The sequence below is a fragment of the Peromyscus californicus genome, unplaced genomic scaffold, assembly GCF_007827085.1.
Source record: "Peromyscus californicus insignis strain IS unplaced genomic scaffold, ASM782708v3 Scaffold_4__1_contigs__length_199733344, whole genome shotgun sequence".
Lineage (NCBI taxonomy): Eukaryota > Metazoa > Chordata > Mammalia > Rodentia > Cricetidae > Peromyscus > Peromyscus californicus.
In genome coordinates, this window is record NW_026294562.1 from 157,112,240 (window position 1) to 157,133,496 (window position 21,257).

Sequence of the window (21,257 nt, forward strand, 5' to 3'; positions counted from 1 at the left end):
TGCTCTGACCCTGGAGATTTTATTATGACAGGCCTTGCCCACGGGGTTCTAGCCTCATATGCATCTCTCCTTTCTTTCCCATTTTTATTCTGGGGGAAAATGCTACATAAGCCTCCTCTATTTCCTTATAAACACCAAAGTTCACGAAAACTCCCCTGATTTACGCGCAGCCTCCAACTGCCAGCACCTGGCAGACACAGCAACCAAGTCAGTCATAAACAGATCGCATACAATTTAATTTTAATGTGCTCGTTAGTCGTAGCACATCTCAGACATAATTGTGAACGCAACACAAAATTATAGCAAAAAGACAATTTTAATGCTGCCGTAGAAAAAAAGGGTTATATGAAGAGTCACATCATGGTGTGCCATTGTCAACAACAAAACAGGGCACAGAGTGTGTCACGGTGTCTGTGGTGTTTACATGCCAATATTTTATACATAGGTTCTCGTATGGTGTCAGCTGTCAGTTATTTCTGCAAATTAACTGCCAGAAATGGAGAAGAACAGAACGGCTTGGAGAGCTGGTAACCACGGGTTACCTTCCATAAGCCTAAAGATAAAACTGCAGTGTGGGAACTTGGAAGAATAATTAGGAAGAACAAAACAAAGTTACCGATTGAAATTAAAAAAAAAAGAGAGAGAGAGAAAGGGAGGGAGAGAGAGAGAGAAAGAAAGAAAGAAAAAAAGCATCCCACATTATGAACTAGCAACCAAGAGGGCTTATAAATAAGTGAAAGTGGTTGTCCCACAGAACGCCTCATGACTTTTAAGCAAAGGATTACAGTACAAACATTTTAAAGGCTTTATCAATGTTCAGGAAATACAGTACAAGTTGTTGGGGTTTTTTTAATTTTTTTTTTCCTTTTCGAATAGACTTAACCCTTTGAGCACTGAGTTTACTTTGAGCATCCTTTAATTTCTAATAAATACCTTTAAGAACCATGTGCAAAATAGTTATGATGCCTGCCAGGGATGGATTTCCTGGCCTCAAAACAAATGATAATAGAATGCTAATAAATATGTATAATTTAAACATGAACCCTCTATCAATATAGATGTGCCGTATAGCAAAACAAACATCATACCTTGCTTTGAGATAATGCTTCTGTATATTTTATAAATGCTATCTGTGGAATTTTCTGTATAATTTACAACGTTTGCATGTAAAAAAAAACATAAACCTTAAAAAAAAGAAAAAGATAAGGAAATATACACTATACAGAGGCATGGCTTGTGCCCAGAGTATAGCAGGTACATAAAACACTTGTTATAAATGCAAGAAAGAAAGGGTCATTTAACCAGTCACATTTTCCATAAGAGTTTGAAATCTATACAATATATACATCTATGTTTCAATGTGAAAATAATATTCTTTTAAATTTCAAGGCGTGTTATACCCCTGCAGACCTGCATAAATGGAGGTTCCTATTATTCCTTATAACTAAGCTGGTAAGGAGTTTAAAAACAGAGTTTCATACATTATTATTATTCATTATTATTTTGTTTTATTATTATCTTTTTTTTAACCAAATTAATGCAAAAGTGCTTCGTAGTACTCAGAGGGCTAAAGATGAAAGGGTGAGAAATGCCAGCACACCCAAGTTTCATGGAAAAAGTGTGCCTGGTTTCGTTATAAATGCTTAATTAAACTGTCTGTTAATGCATGCAGCTTGAAGCATCGAGGGGATGCTCACAATTAAATCCCATTTACACAAAGTTTCAAACACTTAGCACTGCGTTTTAACCTTCGTTATTTTACCAGTAACAACAGCTGATTATATGCACCTCTCTATTAAACACTGTACAGTTATACCAAACAGTCCAGCCCAGAATGATCCTCTGCAGTTAACGTAAGAACATGTGCCAAGAACAAGACAGAGGGGCTTTAAGGTGCCTTCAGCATTTCTCTCCAGTCATTTCCACCCTGCAGCAAACGCTACTGCTTCTCCAGCTCAGAAACGAACAGAAGGTGGTCTTCTGGCGACTTCCCGTGAGTTTTGCTAAGGTGAAGTTTAACAGCGTGCTTGCTTGCAAAGGTCCGATTGCAAAGCTTGCACTGATAGGAGGTCCCCAGGTCCTCCTCCGGGGAGGATGTCACCAATTTTTCTGATGGCGACTTGGTTTGTGCTATTTGATTGTTAATCTGTTCAGTGGATAATTTCGATAAGTCCCGTAGCCGGAAGCCCAGGTGTGACTCTAGGTGGCTGATGTATGTGGAAGGAGTCCTGATTTGTGACGCACAGTCGTTACAAAAGAACACAGGGTGGCCAGTGTCCAAGTTTTTGAGGAACTTTGTTCCACCTGTCCTCCGAAGTTGGTACTTCACGTTGGCCAGCCAGTGGCTGATGGTGGTCATGGAGAGCCCGGTGAACCTCGAGATGTGCATGCGCTCCTGGGGGCTCAGATCTGACATGATGTACTTCCCTTCTGATGTCTGCCGGAGGCTGGCTGCAAACTGGGCCTGCAGGATCAGCAGGTGCTGAGGATTCCAGTTTGACTGGCGGCCTTTCCTCTTCTGTGCTGGAGTCGATTCCTCGGCCTCTTCCAGGGTGGCCCCGTCAATGTCAGACTTCTCAGAGATGCTGGAAGGAGTGGAGGATTTTGACGTGTGGCTCTCTGTCAAGTTCTTCAACATATCGGATATATCTGACAAGGCATTCTCGCGCAGTGGCGAGTTTGACATGAATGATACGACGGCAGATGTCTTTGCTGTTGTCACTGTAGATGAGGAAGTTGCTGGGGATGTGGATGTGGGGGACAAAAGCCCTGAACCTAAGGAGCAACCTTTGTCACTCTTTCCTTTCGTCAAGTCTATGGGCTGGTCATTGTTGACGTGGTAGAAATAGCGGTCCAGATGGTCCGCCTTCTTGGCCTGAAGGGGTGGTGGGGTGGCCACGGCTGCCTTCTCGGCTAGACTGTTGCTCATCTTGAAAAGCATGCTCATGGGGTCCAGGGCAGGCAGGGAGGGCTTGGCGGCTTTGCCCAAGTGGATATTCATGACTGACTGCAGGGCACTCAGGGGGTTCACAAAAGGCTGCTCTGGTGGGTGGTCCGTGATGATGGCTGTGCTCCCGCTGAGCCCTCCGCTCAGGGGCTTCACCAGCTCCTTACCGTTCTCCACCGGCTCTGCAGCAGGGCTCCCCTCCTTGCACCCATCTCTTGGCGGGCTGGGGCTGTTCTCCTGGCTTTTGAAGCCACCATCACCAGAGGCTTCCATCTTAATGGGCTCACTCTGCTCACTGCTGCAAGGGGACGGCGTGGCCCGCTTGGGTGGTGACAGCTTGCCTTCGGGTTCTTTCATTTTCTCCTCAACTTTGGCAACTTTCTCAGTGACTTTTTTCACCAGTTCTTCCATGGCGTGAAAGTTTGTCTTGGGCATGGGGGAGGTCTGGCTGCTGGGCGGAGAGACCAGGGTCTGGGTTTTTGTAGGAGACACGATTTCACTGTTGCCAAATATGGGTTTCAGGGGTGTGCTCTTCCCTGAGGAACCCAGGGACAACTTCATCATGTTGGGGAGCTGGTAGGCGGCGTGGATGCTGGGGTAACCCCCCCAGCTGGGAGTGCCATTCTGAGCCTTGTTAATGGCTGATGTCACTGTGTTTTCGAGGGATTTCAGGATATCTAGCCCCCCTTTAGGGCTCTCTTCTAAGTCATTTTCAGTCAAATAGTGGTACTTGGAAGAAATGTCATACTTCTCCTCCTCCTCACTGGTCTTCTCTTTCTCCTTAGGTTTCTCATCCATGACTACTTTCTCCTTGTCCACTTCCTTTTTGACTTCCACGGTCAGCTTCGGGGAGACACTCGCAGGTGTATTGGAGGGAGATGTGAATGTGGTGGCTGCCAGTGGCACGGACTGTACCTTCTCATCCAGCAATGTGGTGATGGTAGGCGTGACGGGTGTCTCCATGATGGGCTTCCCCTTCTTCATGGCTGAGTTTGTGACCTTGATAAAGTGACCAGTGACCATCATGTGGGCTGTGAGCTCCTGGAGTGTGTCATGGGAGCTTCCACACTCCATGCATTTGAGGATCTGGGACTTTCGGGCCTCAAAGTGCCATGCATAGCTGGCCCCATTCTGGTGGCCGTACCGGTTATTTGGCGTGATGTAAGGATTGGAGTTCTTCTGCAGAGCATCACTGGTATCAGACAGGGTAGCTTTGGGGGTTCCACCTGTGGAGTCGGGGGAGCTAGGCAGCTCCAGCTCCAGCGAAGGTTTCTTCCGAGCGGCAGGGATGATTTTGGCTGTGACAGGTGTGACAGGTTCCTTGAGAGGCACTTTTTGGTAGTGTTTAGTTTTGATCATGTGGACACTCAGGTCTTGGAGAGACTCAAAGGAGTGGCCACAGTACATGCACTTCAGCACCTTCTGAGCATCTTCCTTCCCTTCCATCTCCAACAAAGACCGCTTGCGAGGCTTGGACCAGCGCTTGGGGTTGTTGTTGTCTGTCTCATGGTTGTCATCGCGATAGTGACCTGTCTCATTCATGTGCACCGTCAGCTCCACCAGGGTGTCATAGGCAGCGCTACAGTCTTTGCAACGGAACTTGCTGGCCCCGGTGAAGATGGAGCCATACAGCTTGCTGCTCTGGCGATACAGCTGCACGGTGCTGAATAGGCTGGGCTCAGGCAACATGCGGTTCTGCGACACCTGCTGCAGGGTCTTCGCCATAGCGCTCTGGTGCCAGTCAAAGCTCCCGCTGCCGCAGCTGCTGCTGCTGCTGCTGCTGCTGCTGCTGCTACTGCCACCGTTGTTCTCTGAGGAGGGCTGGTGCAGGTTCAGGTTGAGGTTGGACCAGTAGGAATTGGACAGGAAGTTGTTGTACACGGCCTTCATCTGCTCCAGGCTATCCGACACGGTTGTGTCCTCCAGGGGCACCGGGACCTCCTTAGTCTCCTCTTCATTCTTAATGGAGCTACTTTCAAAGTCAGCCATCCGGTCACTGGTCTCACTGATGTGAGATTCGCTGTCCATTTCGTGGCTGGAAAACTCAGCAGCTGGTGAGTTCTGGTAGCTTGGGCAGGCCTTGCTGAGATCCTTCTCTGGACACATGTACTTGGCTGAGGGCTCTCCATCGGCCGCCTGCTCCTCAGGCTCTATGCCATCCTCTACCAAGGCGGCTGCCTTTAACTCATCGGAAACATAGGCTGCCATGATCACAGGTGAGAATGAGAGAGCAGAAGGTGAGAACAAAGAGGAAGAGAGAGAAAAAAGAAAAAAATTAGTCAATGTTGATCATACCTAGAATATGTTCTTGGCTCTTGGGAATTCGGCAAATGAGATGGGCACATTTATTTGTAAAATTAAATAGTTAAAATATGATGTTTCTTTGGAGCAAAAAAAAATCTGCTCTTCAAACATAATTTGCCACCTTATTCTTCTCAAGGGGCAACAGCTTGAAATTAAAACTAAATTTGAAATTAATGAAGCACATTCTGGAGGTGGCATTCACTTCTAAAGTAATAAATTACTTGTATCAACCTCAGAGACAGCAGTTCCTGTCTGTCAATTAATATGTCTTATGCTTCTCCTACCTCTAATGCATTTCTTAACAGACAGACTTACAATTTAAATTAAGCAAGCACTTTTTTTTTACTCATTACACTTTTGAGGCTCAGTCTTTAATAAATATAAAGTACAAAAACATCAATAAGACTTTTACCAAGTAAAAAGAAAGTTCATCAATTATAGTAAATTAAAACCAAGGAGTGTGGCCTTTTCTCCTTCTTTTCTTCTTCCTAGAAAAGTAGATCTAAAAGAAGCCCAGAGTAGTTTCTTGCCAGGGATGGGGCCTGAAGTGTTGCTGGGAGAGAAGATGGTGAGAGGCCACAACCCTGTGCTGGCCCTGCTCCCCACATGCTCAGCCACCCCCACACACCTATCATCGTATGGAATTAGAGCAGAACAGGTTCAGGAAAATTGGTATGCAGAGCTCACTCCTGCTGTATAAATATATACAAGACCTGCTGGTGGACCTTACAAATGTCAAAGTGTTTGCTCTTTAGACTACTTTGTCAATATTTACTCAGAACAGGCTCCATGGGGATCCTACAGGGATTCTGTCTTTTTGGAGGCCTTGTACTGGGAGTGGAAATCCAGCAGGCATTCCTGAGCAGGTAGGCAGCAGAGCCCAGCAGCTAGGAGTCCTAGAAGAACCCCTAACCCCCATGGGAGGCCCAGAGCCCTGGGAGCATCTGTGCCAGTGGGATGCCATGGTACGATTTTTCCATTCTTGGGTTATTCTATACCTTGGTGGTTGTGTGCATGCTGTGATGTGACCAGCCCTGCGTGAGCAGCAGCTTTAAGCTAAAGGAGAAAGGGAATGGGGTGGGTAATTTTGTTTCCTAGCAGGAACTAAGAACCAAGGGATACAGGGTGTGTAGCACACACTTGCAGTTCCAGCACTGGGGAGGCAGAGGCAAGAGGGTGGGTTTGGGGTCAGCCTGCTCTATACACTGAGTTGCAGGCCAGCCAGGGCTACATGAGGAGATCTTCACAAGCTGCTTTCAAAAGGCCAATGGTAAATGGATGGAGTGGCAGTGATATGGCACTGGTAATTGCTAGGGTGATAAAAAGAGAGAGTTCTTAGAAAAGGGAGGGGTGCCTTGTTTATAGAATTCAACAACTGAAGTGATGTGCTTCAGGTGAATTTCCCATCAGAAAAATACAGTTTAAAAAATGGAATTGATCCTTTGGAACCTATACAGATGCCCTACCTTCCTATTTGACCACTATCAAATCTGCATTTGTTCTGACCGCCATAACTTCTAAGCTGAACTGCATGGAGGCAACTCCAGTGGCGGTGGTAATGGGATCTTGGACGGGAACCATGTCCCAGCTTTGAGAAAGGGACACTTCTCTTTATATGTACCGTAGGAACCAAGAACCTTGAGTGTGAGCCATAGGATACCCTTTAGAAATATCCAGGAGAACGTGAGTGGTGGCCTACACCTGTCAGCAACCCTAGCTTTCAGGAGGCTGAGGCAGGAAGATCACAAGTTTTAGGTCAGTCTGGATAAACATAGGGAGAGCCTGTGTCGAAAAGAAAAAAGGAAAAAGAAATTGGCAGAAGTGTGTGGCTGTGGTCTGCCACAGTGTGAGGTGCTGTGGTGAGTCTTGAATCTAAGACCAGGCCCTGAGTTGGAGTTCAGTGGACCATCACATAGCCTGAGGGACATTCTTCCTACAAGCAGTGAAGAATGTGAATCATGAATTAGAACAGAAAGAGGAAAGAACAATCTCCCTCTTAACATTCTCCAATTTGCAGAACACTCTAGAAATCTTGACTCCTGCGTGACTTCAGAGATCCAACCTGGAGGGAGGCTGGCTGGAGTCAAATGACTAAGTGTTCCAATTTGCCTGGACTTATCCTGGCTTAAGACTCCCTGTCTCTCAGGAGTCCACTTAGGCTGGGGCAAACTGATGAGGGCTGGTCACACAGCACAGTGGAGGCTGGGATGTTGAATGGGTCTGCAATTTCTCTTACAATCCTTGCAGAGGGCAGCTAAAAAGGGAACATTGGGTTTCAGTCTCTGGAAACTCACTGGGTGGCCCCATGCACTAAGGAGGGATTCTACAGGGCGGTCTGGGATGAGAAAGACACATTGCCTGTGTTGCTGCCAGGGACCTAAGGGGAGGCTGGGGACACAGATGGGGACAGATGCTGCTATGACCTGAATGTGCAATGCCCTTGACAAACTAATGTCTCTTCAAAACTTGGTCCTTGGCTGGTTTTAGGGAGTTGTGGCCTGAGACTGTAACCTAGTTAGCAGAGTAGATTCCTGGGATCAGGCTTTGAAGGTGAGGATCTGTTTCAGTTCTGGCTTTAGCATTCTGCTTCCTGCCTGGCAAAGTGTGGCCAGACTCTCTCCATTCTTGCCACCATGATGAAATGGTAGCCCCCCAAAACAGCCCAATACACCTTTCCTCCCTTAGATTGCTTCTGCTGGGAAATTCTGTCCCAACAGTGAGAAAAGAATGAATGTGGCAATCAAAGTCCTTGTCTCATGGACAGGCACTTCAGCGCCACGATCTTAAGCCTGAACACCACACACCGGGACATTGCTTCTATTCTGGAGCTTGCACGGAATTAAGAATGGGAGAGGAAATAGTCCACAGAAAATAGTCATTGCAAGACATCAGGAACCAGGAGAAGTCAACAGTGGACATGAATGATATGGAGAAAACGAGCATTTGTTTTAGAACTTGCCTGGCTCCCGTGCCCTCGATGAATGTGTGGCCATTTGAAATCCTATTTACATGCATCATTGTTGATGTGACAAGCTCCTACCATGGGCTGGTCCCCAACACACTCTTAATATGCTCTTTGAGATGGACAATAGTATCGGAGCATCATCAGTCTGATGAACGAGAAGGATATTAGTATTGAAAAGAAAGCATGGCCAAACTCCCTGATGGGAGCAAAATTCAGCCCTGAGAAAAAGGAACAAGATCCTATGCCAGAAAGGTCTGGGTTCTTGGGAGATCTGGCCTCCCACACACTTTAGCTCCAGCCTTGTCCAGGCTTGTAAGAGTTCTTATATGCACTTTTGTGCCAGGAACCTCACTCACTACCTAGCAAAAGACCAATGGGTTCAGACCCAACAATGGGGAATATTTCCTGAGACTAAGACGAAGATACTGACCATGGATTCTTCCTCCACATAATAATGGATGCCCGAGAACAGGCATTGCTATGTTGTGCAATCCACTCCTCTGAGGATGTCACATGCTCTTGATCATTGAGTTTAAAACCTTGAGAGCCCAGCAATATGCTGAGTTCAAGGTCAGCCTGTTCTATTTGGACCCTGTCTCAAACAAATAAACAAACTTAAGAGTGGAAATAGGTCAGAGGAGTGGCAGAGGGGCTGAAGGGTGAGAATATCCACTCACTCCGCAAACAAGAAAGCTGCTGTCCTAAGAGAAATAGCCTTTCCCCTCCCAGCCTCAGTTTCCCTGTGTGTATAATATGGTGCACCATTACAGTGACCTGTAAGGTCCTTGTCTCCATTTCTGTGTTTTAAGACTTTTGTGAGCAAAGAGTTAAGAACTGAATTTTCATAAATGCTATCTGAGGGCAGGAGAGACAGCTCAGTGGTTAACAGTGAATACTGCCCTTGAAGAGAACCCGAGTCCAGTTTCTGGTTCCCATAGCAGGCAACTCAGAAGAACATCCAGACACTTCTGTCTTCTGTGGGCATCTGCACTCTTGCGTGTGTACATACATACCCATCCACCCTCCCATATATACACACAATTAAAAAGAAAATCAAATATCAGGCTTTACCTAGTCCATTTTTTCCTTCGTGCTGGGGATCATCAAACCCAGGGCCTTGTATATGCAGGGAAAAAATCATTCCACTTCTTTAAAACTTTGTTTATTTTTATTTTTTATGTGTACTTTTTATTTTGCTTGCATGTATGTCTATCTACCACATTCACACCTTGTGCCTGTGGAGGCCAGAAGAGGGCATTGGATCCACTGGAACTAGAGTTATGGGTTGGTTATGAGTTGAGAGCTGAACCTGGGTCCTCTGGAAGAGCAGTCAGTGTTCTTAATGGCTAAGCCATCTCTCCAGTCCTTTCCTTCCCCACCCCCTCCTTTTTTAAAGCTAGATTCTTGCTCTGTAGCTGCCTCCAACTCAGGATCCTCAGCCTCCCAGTGTTGGGACTGCAGGCTTGGACCACTATGCCATGCCACAGTCTTTTCTTCTTTGGATGCAATCAAACATGAAAAGTCTGGTTTCACAGAAGAATTACTTCTGGATCTTGGGACAGATAATACCCTGGATTCAGTAAGTCAGAAGAGGACATTGGTGGCTTCAGTCACTGTCTGTGTAGATTAGGTTTTTCTGATGCGGGTGCTGTCCCCACACAGGACAGGAAGGACAGCCTGAGAATGTCCTGTCATTCTCTTGTAGACTTATTTGACTCTTCCATTGCTGTTTAACTTTATGCACACCCTTATCTGAATTCTTGCATCCAGTCAACTCACAGTAGGCCAGCATGGGTCTCATGCGGGAAGAGGTTACCCTGAGGTCACTGCCAGCTGCACGGAGTGGTATTAACAGCCTTGGTAACAGGATTGGATATGTCTCTGCCCCCTCCCATCCTGGTGCAGACACCAGCATGTCTTCCTCCTCACTCCATACCCTTCAATCTAGTAGAAACAGAAGCCACCAGGACTGTAACAAAACAGCTGACTGCTCACATCTCACCTGCAGTACACTCTCAATGCTCCTTGCTGGCCTCAGACAAAAGCCCAAATTCCTCAAAGTGCCCCCAAGAACCTCCCCCTACTTTGTTCTTGTTTCCTTCCAGCTTTCTGGGCCTCTAGGATGTGGCAGGATCTCTCATTCCTAACTGCCCCCCTGCTCACTGCTGCCTCCCAAGATGGAGACATGAGGTGGAAGCCCATCTCTGGGGGAGATGAAACAGACAGCTTCCCCCCCCCCCTCCCAGTTCCCACTTGTATCACTGCTCTGTATCCAGGTGCTATGTCAACTCCATGAGGTCAGGACCATGCCCACACAACCCAAACTCACCGTTCCAGATGTCTAATACACGGCCCTAGTGTCTGGCTGTGTTAGTGAGTTTTCTGTTATTTAACAAAATACCCAAGAATGGCTAATTCGATAAAGGAAAGGATGCGCTCAGTTCATAGGTTCAGAAGTCTTGGATCCAAACTGTCCATTGCTGCCTTTGCAAGGGCTCCATGACAAAATAACAGACATCTAGGTGGAGGGAAAGGCCACATCTTAGAACAGGACAGCAGAGAATACCTCAGGGCCATGTGCTCTTCCAGCACCAACTCCCACAAGGACTAATGCAAGATCCCACAAGAACAAACCTAATTTGACCTGAGGGCAAACTTAAGGACCTCCCTCTAAGCCAACTTCCTAGTGGCCCCACCACTTCTTACACTGTCACAGGAAAGATCTATAAATCTATGGTGGACAACTTTAAATCATTTGCATACCATGGCTCAGATCACAGTGGTCACTCAACCTCTATCCACAGGAGACACAAAGGAACATTACAGTTGACTTCTTCCAACCCCCTCAGTAGCTAACTAGCTAAGGTGGATCCAGATTCGAGTCAGTCCCAGGATGGAGACATGCTAGGGTATGATGCTAAGTTCTTTCTGGATCTGCTCTCTGAGTGTGACTGACACGGATGCATCATCAGGCCTTTCTGCTTCATAAGACTGAACTTTGCTGCCAGCTCCAACAGCAGATGCAGCTGGACTATGAGGGTGAGGGGACTTCCATCCCAACTATCTACTGCTATACAAGAAGCAAAGAAAAACTTAGGAGTGGGCAGAGACTTACAAGTAAGGGGTTGACTTGGGAATGGAGCACCTGCATTTCATGTTTTCCCAAGTCACTTGGTTGACGGCCTCTCTTCATGAGGGTAGTCAAGCTGCCTTGCCAGTTTCCTGACCCATATCCAACTCCCATTTGCTCTATTCCACAAGCAAAAACACAGTGTGGAAAGACACAAGGCACTTGACTGCTGGGTTAAATGGTAGCTTGAACAGTATAACCCTGCCAAGTGGAACCAAATGGGACACAGGTAAAAGAACATTCCTGAGAAAGAGGCTTACATTTGTAAGCATCTTTTAAAACCCAATTACCCACACTCCTGGAAGGGCAAGCCACAATGGAAACAATGCCCCAGTCTACTATGTGGACCAGACAGAAGGGTCTCACATTCCTTGCCTCTGATCTTTCCAAAGGTCATGGGAAGGGATGAAGAAATTGGCAGGGTTTTTTTTTTTTTCCTCAACGTGATTTTCAAAGAATTAAACTGAGCTATTTCTGACCCCAAGGCCCAGACCCTGGGTCTGGACTGTGAAAAAGCCCAATCCCAAAAGGGTGTGGGAGTGAGTGTATGCTGGAATGCAGAGCGTAATACTTCCAAGGACCCCACCCCTTCTCATCCAGGAGGGCTGAAGGATTGGTGGATGTGTCCAAGGGTAAAGAGCAGGCCCACCATAGCCATATGAAGGGAAAGAGGCAGGAATCCTCTCAACAGTATGTATCACCCTTGGCTAAACTCTACCTCTGTGTAAAAAGGAAATTAATGTACTTCATATAAATAATATAGATATAAATAGCAAGCTGAGGAACACTAGAATTTCTTTCTGGGTAAGTGGAAATTACTTCATTACATTGTTAATGAGCTTACCCCAAAGTGAAGGGGCAAGAGCTTAGGTCTGGGCACTGAGGCCACAAAAGCTGTGGGTAGACAGGTGGGCGGGGGTGGGTACAGCTGGGAAGAGAGGAAAGGGCTGTGCCTTGTTCCTAGAAATGATTAAAAGTTGCCCTGTACATGGGAGCATATTTAGGGCTGACATATAGGTTGTGAAGTTAGAACTCGAGAACCTGGACACAGTGCCTTCCAAACTGTTCCCATGGCTGCTCAGATTGCATCTGCTCCACACCGTTGCCCAGGGCTGATGACAAGGATGCAAGGGTGAAGCTCAAGGTCAGTGCCTTGAGAGGCTCAGGAGGGAGTGAAGCGGGGAACAAAGAGAAGATGAAGTGAAGAAAGAAAGACAGGCCAGGCAGATGGAGTGGGCTTGGAGGCGGTCAGGGCAGGAAGGAGTAAGACATGATGGACATGAGACAGGATGCAAGCTTGAGATCACCTTAATACAAAAGGCTGTAAAATGGTGATGGGCCAGGAGTTTGGAATTCTGGTGTACACAGAAGTGGCTACAAGGGTAGCCATTAAGGTGGCCATGGAAATGAGGCCCCAAGAGAGAACCAGGGGTCAATTCCAAGGTTGGTGATCTTTTTGTCCATCTTCTATGAGTTCCCAGTTTTCCTCCTTAAAGGCGTGACCAGTTAAGGGTTGACCACTCGGTAGACTGATGACCACAGCAACAGAGAAGCAGAAGCCAAGTGTGGAGGCACAACTCTGGAGGTACTCCTGAGGTCAAGGCAGGAGGAGTTCAACTATAGTCCTGCTTGAACCACAGAATGAGTTCAAGGCTAGCCTGGGGAAATTCAATGAGAACCTGTCTCAAATTAAATAGGGCAAAGACAGTAGGGGATGTAGCTAGATAGTACACATTTCCCTAGCATGTGCTAGGCAGTACTAGGGAAGTGGAAAGAAATCCTCAGAGATTTACCTATGCCATCCTGAGCAAAGAAGGCATTCTGATATCTCGTGGGGGTAGAGGAGGCCACAGTGGCCTCAAAAAACCTAGCTTCTTCTGTGGTCATATTGGAGACATGGAACTGTTCAGAAGATGCCAGGGACATGCCTAAAATTGGACAGCTATTGGGCTCTTTGTGACTCATATACATAAGTCTGTGTCATGGATCACAGATCAAACTTAAAAGCAATGTTAAAGCCTCCATGAGTCTCTAAGTCCTACTGTTAGAGGAAGTAGTGAATGGGCAAGCAAAGATGCCAATGTCATCAGTAGGTGTCTGAATCACTACTGACTGCCTACAGGGACACCTCTCCCAGGGGCTCACATCAGAGTAGAGCTCCAGGAAATATGTGAGAGAAATGTTCAAAAGCCTGGACCTGGAGAGGATCAGCCAATACTGCTGGCATTTCTACACTGCATTTTCTTCTATGAAACTGTGCCAAGTCACAGCAATGTAGACCTGGCTTTTAGCACGTATTCTGCCCCAGGCTGGCTGCCTTCTAGTCTCTGAGGTGCATATTCTTCATCATGAACAAGAGAGAGCAAGCAGAATGGACATCAAATTGTCCAAAGTCATCTCCTGGGTCCCACGAAAGACTCAATGATGCATGAACCTAGGTGCTTTCCCAAGCTAATGGGCCTCTTCAAGTGCAGTGTACCAACTGCACAGGGGTTTGCTTTCCATGGAAGTGTCCAGGACCAGCTTGGTCCTGGACCAGCTCTGGGCTCAGCACCCTCCTGTGGGGCCTTGAATGGATCTCTCAAAGCCACCACTCAGGCCTTGCTGCCTTTCCAGGGAAGCCTTAAGATGAAGGCCATGGGGAAGGAAGGCAGAGAACTGAAGGACAAGGAAGGAGGCAGTGAAGCCTACTAGAGTTGACCTCATGCTGAAGCCTACTACATTTGACCTCACATGTGTTTTCCAATGACTCCAGCCCATCTGTGGGACTTCCAGCAAGGAAGAGGCTATCACAGTGGCCAAGTTCAGCTCTACCCAATAGAAATACTGCTTGGGTACTGCCAGAGAATTGCTAGTACTTTCTCAGCAAGAGGTCAGTCAGTGCTTCAAGAAGGCACTTTGGACACCTAGACCTGTCCCCTCAGTCCCCAGCTGCCAGTCAGACTGCATCCTGTAAGCTGAGTCCAGATCCCTTGTCAGATTACTTCCTACCTTGAGTCATCTCTGGGGGGGGGGGTTAAAAAGTTCAAAGTCCTCAGAAACTCCCACCTAAATCTAACCATGAGCACAAAGATGGACAGATGGAGCTGATGCAAGAATTTATGCCTTGTGAAGATTGCTCTAAGTACTGGAGGCTGTGTGCCCTCTGAGTTATTTTTACATGGGGTTCTACTGCATAAGAGTGTTGCATTCTTCATGATGATCCCCCCTCAGGGTGCGGGGTGGGAATCACAGCATTTACCTACTGCAGGTAAATATCTACTGCAGGCTGATTCAGGACTTAAGAACTCTCCTCAGATGTCTGAAGAGCCCAGACCCAAGAGCTTTGGAGATATGAAGAGGCAAGAGCTAGCATTCAGTGCTAGGTTAACATTGGCCAAACACCGACACATACACCCCACCCCACCCTACACCCCGGCAACCCCAGGCTCTTGACACTTAAGACAAAGGGATCTCTTTCTGTCTGCTGACTGGGAGAGGGCTCAAAGATCAAGAGTGAAAGGGAATAGGGCTAGGGGTGAGGCTCAGTGGTAGAGCACTTGCCTTGAATCCCCCAGTGAAGGGCTGGGAGCGTGGCTCAGTGGTACAACCCCTGCTTAGAATCTCCCAGTGAGGAATTTGGGGCATGGCTCAATGGAGAGCACCTGCCTAGAATCCTTCTGAGAGGGGCTGGGGATGTGACTCAGGAATAGAATCCTTACCTAGGATTCACCAATAAGGGATTAGTGGCACGGCTCAGTGGTAGAGACCTAGCCTAATGTGCAGGAATCCCCAGCACTGGGGGGGATAAATAGAGAGTGAAGAGGTGGCCAAAAGAAATCAAGGGATATAGCAGAAGTGGGCCTGGCTAAACATGTAACACCAAGGGGATGCGGCTACATGTTGGCTATTTGACTGGTTAATAAATATGAAATGGAGAGAAAAACAAATTGTTCTGGAGAATGAGAGTTTATGCTTGGACCAAGGAGGTCACAGTTCAACAGAAACCATGGGTATTCTCTGTTCATCTACCTGGACACCTAGAGTCACATAAAGACACCTAGAAGCTGTTAAGAATAATGGAAGTCACCATGACCACTTAAGACAAAGGGAAGATATCAGGAGGACCAGGGGTCTTGCAAGCATTGACACTCAGTGTGGAGGTCCCCAGAAAACAGGAGAAAATCCCAGGGTCCCAAGCCAGGCCTGAGGGAAGGGCATGGCCTGACTTTACAGGGAAGGGCACGTGGCTGAGTTATAATCGAGAGGCCTTCTCCAGAAGGCTGGCCACACTGAGATGACAACCTCCCTTAGATTGATGGTTCTCCCCACTAGCAAGGTCAGGAATATTAATTTCATACATGTTAATTTGATGTAATGTGCACGGCGGAGGCTCATTCGGTTGGGGACCACTGTGTTAACAGAGCAGGACTGCTTCCAGGCCAAGAAAAGCAGAACATTACTTGATTGGCAAGGGAAGGTGGTGTGTGTAAGGCCATGTCACTCCGGCACAGCCAGGGTAATGGGAGGCTGTTGCAGTCATTACAGTCCACTGCTGCTTAGTAGAGCAAGGACACCTCTCCTCAAAAGACACTTTTCCATGGGGGAAACTCCCCGCTGCTCCAGACCTGGTGCTGCTCCCCTCCAGATATGGCAGAAAATAAGAGGCTAGCTCCTGAGTATCTCCAGAGGCATCTAAGTCAGCAAACTACAGAGGCACCTGATCATCTGTGCTGAATGAGGCTCTTCTCACAATTCCAAGTTGGGGAATCAGCCTAGGGGCCTTCCAGTGGGTGCATGGAGAAAGGAATATGGTGTATATATACAGAGAGGAGTATTATTCAGGCACAAAGAAGGAAATTGGGTCATTTCCAGGAAAGTATATGGAACCAGAGATCACCGTGCTAAGTGATATAAGCCAGACTGAAAAAGACAAGTACTGCATGTTTTCTCTCAAATGGAGAATCTAGACTGTAAGAGGAGAGAGGCAGAGAAGAAAGTAGAAGATGAAGAGTCAGGGAAGAGGAAAGTAATCAGTAAGAATGGGGGAGGAGGGACAAGAGAGGATGGATATGATCAGAGTACATTATATAGACACATGAAAATGTCACAGAGGAATCTATTATTTTGGATAATTAATACACATTAAAGTCCTTTAAAATAATATTTCAACATGAAAACAGGAGAGCTGCAGTCATATGCAGGGCTTGTATCTCTAGATTCTTGCCACAGTGGCAGCATCAGAGGTCCCTGCTCAGAACGGCCTTCCTCCCCTTCTAAGGCACAGAACTAGGAGTAAGAGGAGGCCTGGCAGCTTGGAGGTTTTCCAAGATCCAAAAGGGAAAGCAGCTTGCCCACCTCAAAAAGAGACAAGGATCTTCTATGTGCTTCTACAGTTACCTTTGGCAAATCTTTAGATAAAGGGCAGTGAATGAACAGCCAGTTTAGGAACCATCTGAGTTAGCTTTGTCTTTGGCGTCAAGCCCACCCTCTATCCAATCATCTAACCAACAGTGGTATGCCATGACATTTGGCTAAGGTGTCTCTATCCTTACCTCTGGGTCCCACAGTAACACTTTAATACACTTGACACAGCGGAGCCATGAATGTAACCAACCTGCAGTGGGGGGAGGGGTCTGGTTGATGCCATTTGGTTAAACCTGGTGGCCAGTGATGGTCTACCAGCTTATATGGCTCCTGGTGTCAGGATAAGCTGTGGCAAGAATGGACAGAGAGATGAAAATTCCTGCTGGCCTTCCACACTGCCTTTTTCTGAGCTCAATGTAGTTTCACATTTCTTCTCTCCTAGAGTAAAATCAAAACCACAAATTCTCAGCCCTACTCCTACATCCCTCTACCTCTATTCCATGAGCAAGGAGGTGACCCCTAACATGATGGAGCCAACCACTTAGGGCAACTTCACATTAAGAAAGAATTCTCTCTTCTTGGTGGAATAGAAGCTGGGTGGATTTTTATGGATGGTTGGACTTCTGCTGCTGCACACCAAGTGGTCAACGTTAATCAAGACTCTGTGTTCCACACACCTGCAGTTGGCGTATGGCAGCCTGTGGAGGCAAAACAGAGTGTGTTTCATGAGTAACCTGTAGTCTTCAATAAGGCAGCTCAACTGCCTACACAGTTGACAGTCTTAAATCTCAAGAAAAGCACAGCTGGCAACTGGGCAATGGGTTGGGGACTTGGGAGCCAGTCCTTGAAATGGGCATTTTCAAAGTGGTTATATGTGTACAATTCCACTCTCACTGGGACTCACTGGCTTTTCCTTCTAACATCTAAGGTCGAGTCTATAAAAACGGTAAACGGATGGCTCGCAGCAAGCAGGAATTAAGATTTACATGGAAAAGAAGGCAACTGATTTATGCCACACATTTGTCTACTCACACATTCACTCACCTATTCATCCACTCCCTTTTATTAATTCACCTATCAATCCATCTATCTACTATCATCTGTTGATCCTATTTATTCACCCATCTGTCCATTCATCCATCCACCCACTTATGCATCCATCCATCCATCCAACATGTAATGGACACAATCAAATACTGCAAATGCTTACATTAGGAATAAGAACCTATTAAAATGAATGTGTCAGAGTCACAGCCTTTATTTATTTATTTTTTTACATGATCAAGATGGCCTTTGTTACACAGACCACAGGGGCATTAAAGGAGTATATTAACAGTACAAGTATCTTGGTTTGAAATTTAGAGTTCCATATAATCAAGTTCCATGTTACAACTTAGAAGTTTTCTTTTTCTTTCTTCTAGGTCTGGAACATAGGGCATTGTGCTCTGCATTGGGCCACATCCCCAGACCCTCACTCTAGGAAGGTGCTCTACCACTGAGCCACACCCCAACCCCTCACTTGGGGATTCTAGGCAGGTGTTCTACCACTGAGCCACACACCCCAGCCCCTCACTGGGGAATTCTAGGCAGGAGCTCTACCACTGAGTCACACCCTTGGCCCCCCATTGGGGGATTCTAGGCAGGTGTTCTTCCACTGAGCCACACCTCCAACCCCTCACTGGGGGATTCTAGGCAGGGGCTCTACCACTGAGCCACACTCCCAGCCCCTCACTGGGGGATTCTAGACAGGGGCTCTACCACTGAGTCACACCCCCAGCCCCTCACTGGGGGATTCTAGGCAGGGGCTCTACCACTGAGCCACACCCCCAACCCCTCACTGGGGGATTCTAGGCAGGGGCTGAACTAGAAGCACAGTCATCTTCCAGTTTTTGTCTTCCACTGCTCCACTCCAGACTCATGCTACAATCTGATAATGTTCCTTGGCCTTGCCTTGCCTTGTGCTGTTTCTTACACTTTACATATAATGTTGATCTTTTCATGTTCTCCCACCTGTCTACCTGTTCTCGAAGATCCAGATCATTCCACAGCCCCTAGAAAGTCATTTCTCCCTTCTTTCTGGAAGTGACCTCCTTTAATCTCAGGGATGATACAATGGATGGGAAGTCCTCTCTACACTCTAAATTCTCATAAGACAGGGAATTATCATCAGCATGATTTCTGTGCATTTCTCTTGGTACTGACCTCTCAGAGTTACAGTGCATGAATTGTGTCTCTCCATAAAAGAACTTCTTATGTCTGTGCCATTCTTACCACCTGGCATTCTAACCATTCTTAGTGACTTCAGGTGGATTTCAAATAGTTCTGCTGATGGTGACCATAAACCAAGAGCCACCTTGAGCAGAAGTTTCTATTTCCTGGATTACTGTGGAGTGTCGGACAGAGGATCTAGGAGTACCCCTGTCCTTCTGGACACCTCTTCATGGGGCTCTGCTCCCATTTAACAGAGCAGAAAGTCAAAAATACAAGTGTATCTCATGAGTCCTCATCTTATAACCAGATAAAAACTCTGAAGGGAACGCGCTTACTATGACTCCAGAGAAGCCCAGCTCTGCTCTCTCTCTCCATCAAACATAAGCATGGTAGCTAACGCTGAGCAAGGATTAGGCAGCCCTGACCAAGTCCTCAGTCAGCCATGGTTCAGTATTAACTACCTTCACTTAGCTGTGATCTAGTACTCAGCTGGCCCTTACCTAGTGCTCAGCCAATACTCAACCAGCCCTGGTCAAATCTGTACTAATCAGACTCACCTAGATTTTACCCTATACTTACCTAGCACGCATAATATGTAGAGAGCACTAAGCAATAATCTAGCACCCAGTCAGACCTCATTGGGCACCTGGTCAACACCATTCTCCTCACTCAGCACTCAGCCAGCACCCAGTCAGTACTCAGTCAGCACCCAGTCAGTACTCAGTCAGCACTTAAGCAAGTCTCACTTGAGACCACTACTTGTATGGATCATAATGAAATCTTCCTAGCTAGTTTAAAGAAACCAAAGCAAGGTTTCATAGTTCCAAATCATTTGCAATTTTTATTAACATGTATATACTAACCTCCTTTTTACTCAATAAAATGAGTATCTCCAAGTCAGTGTATAAATAATACCCACTGGTTGGTGCATTGCAGTGTATTTTTTTAAAAAAATATCCTGCCTCAAAAATTTAGATTAATATTTATTTAGTTTAAGTTAGGTGTTTCCTAACTCAGGAACTGTCCATACTTTATGGAAGGGTGGGGGAAAGGGAAGATGATGAAGAGGAGGAAGAGGAGAGGAAGGAAGAGAAGGGGAGAGGAGGAAGGAGTGGTGAAGAAAGGAAAGGAGCAGGAGGAGAGGAAGTAAACACTAACACCAGTTTGGCCTCACTGGAACATGCTTTCCCACCGTAGCCTTTGTGTGGAGGGCATTGTGAATTACATATCAAGACTAGAAGCATTTGTGCTCTGATTCATCTAGGAATCTGCAGCACGGAAACCCTTGTGCATGGGCAAAAGAGGGCAGCCATTTAGGTCTTAGGGTCATTTATCAACATTTTGTTTTGTTTTGTTTTTTGAGACAGGATTTCTCTGTATAGCTCTAGCTGTCCTGGAAATCACTTTGTAGATTGGCCTCTGCTGGGATTAAAGGCATGTGCCACCACTGCCTGGCATTATCAACATTTCTAAGGCAACCCTAAGTGAACAAACAAGCTAATAGCATGACATATGCATACATGGAATATAGTGGAAAGACAGGATAAGGTGATAAAGCATTTGGGGAGACAGAAAAATAGAACTCTGTGACTTAGTTGCAGAAGTACAATTTATCCCGAGCACTTGGCAAAAATGTGGGACATTGTTTAGAAAGTTACATAAATATGTACTCAGTCATCCAGCAAGTCCATGCCCAGATGTATCCCCAGCAGAAGTACACATATCTGGCACATGGTGAACTAGCCCATGACATTCTTTAGGAAGCTTCATCATAAACTGCAAGAAACTGGAAGGAACTTCATCAAGAGTAGGAGGGGCATATCACCATGACAGACTATTATACAGCAGTGAAAAAAACTATTATAGCACCAGGGAGAAATCCCACAGAGGTTGGGGGATGTGGCTCTGTGGCACACTACTTGCCTAGAAGACACTGGTGAGAGGCAGGAGATGTGAGCCAATGGCAAAACATTTACTTAGAATTTCCAGTGAGGGGCTAAAGACATGACTCAGTGGTAGATCTCTTGGCTAGAATCATCTCCAGTGAGGGGCTAGAGATATGGCTCAGTGGCATAACCATTGCCTAGAACCCATCAATGGACAGCTGGGTGTGGCTCAATGGCAGAATGCTTCACTAAGACCTACATCAGGAGGCATTCCCCTAGACAACTTTGGGTCACATGACTTGCACTAGGAACAGAGCTGTATGGAGTTTCAATGGCAACCTCCATAACCTACCACTGCCTGGGTGGTACTCAGGGACCTTGGGCATCTTGGCATGTTCTTGTGACTTTATGCTTCCCATACATACAGAATGTCACACTGGGCCTTTGCTCCTGTGGCTCGAAAGCATT

The 21,257-nt window shown here is 46.5% G+C and overlaps 1 protein-coding gene across 3 annotated transcripts in view; it reads right to left on the bottom strand.

The window, feature by feature from the left end:
- Positions 1-223: 223 nt before the first annotated feature.
- The window catches only part of Tshz3 (teashirt zinc finger homeobox 3), a 73,660-nt gene continuing 52,626 nt past the window's right edge, over positions 224-21,257 (bottom strand). For all 3 annotated transcript variants that reach the window (XM_052714722.1, XM_052714723.1, XM_052714724.1), the window contains exon 2: positions 224-5,148. In XM_052714722.1, the coding sequence (XP_052570682.1) occupies positions 1,940-5,148 (3,209 nt within the window). In that variant the 3' untranslated portion in view covers positions 224-1,939. The remainder of the gene's footprint in view (positions 5,149-21,257) is intronic.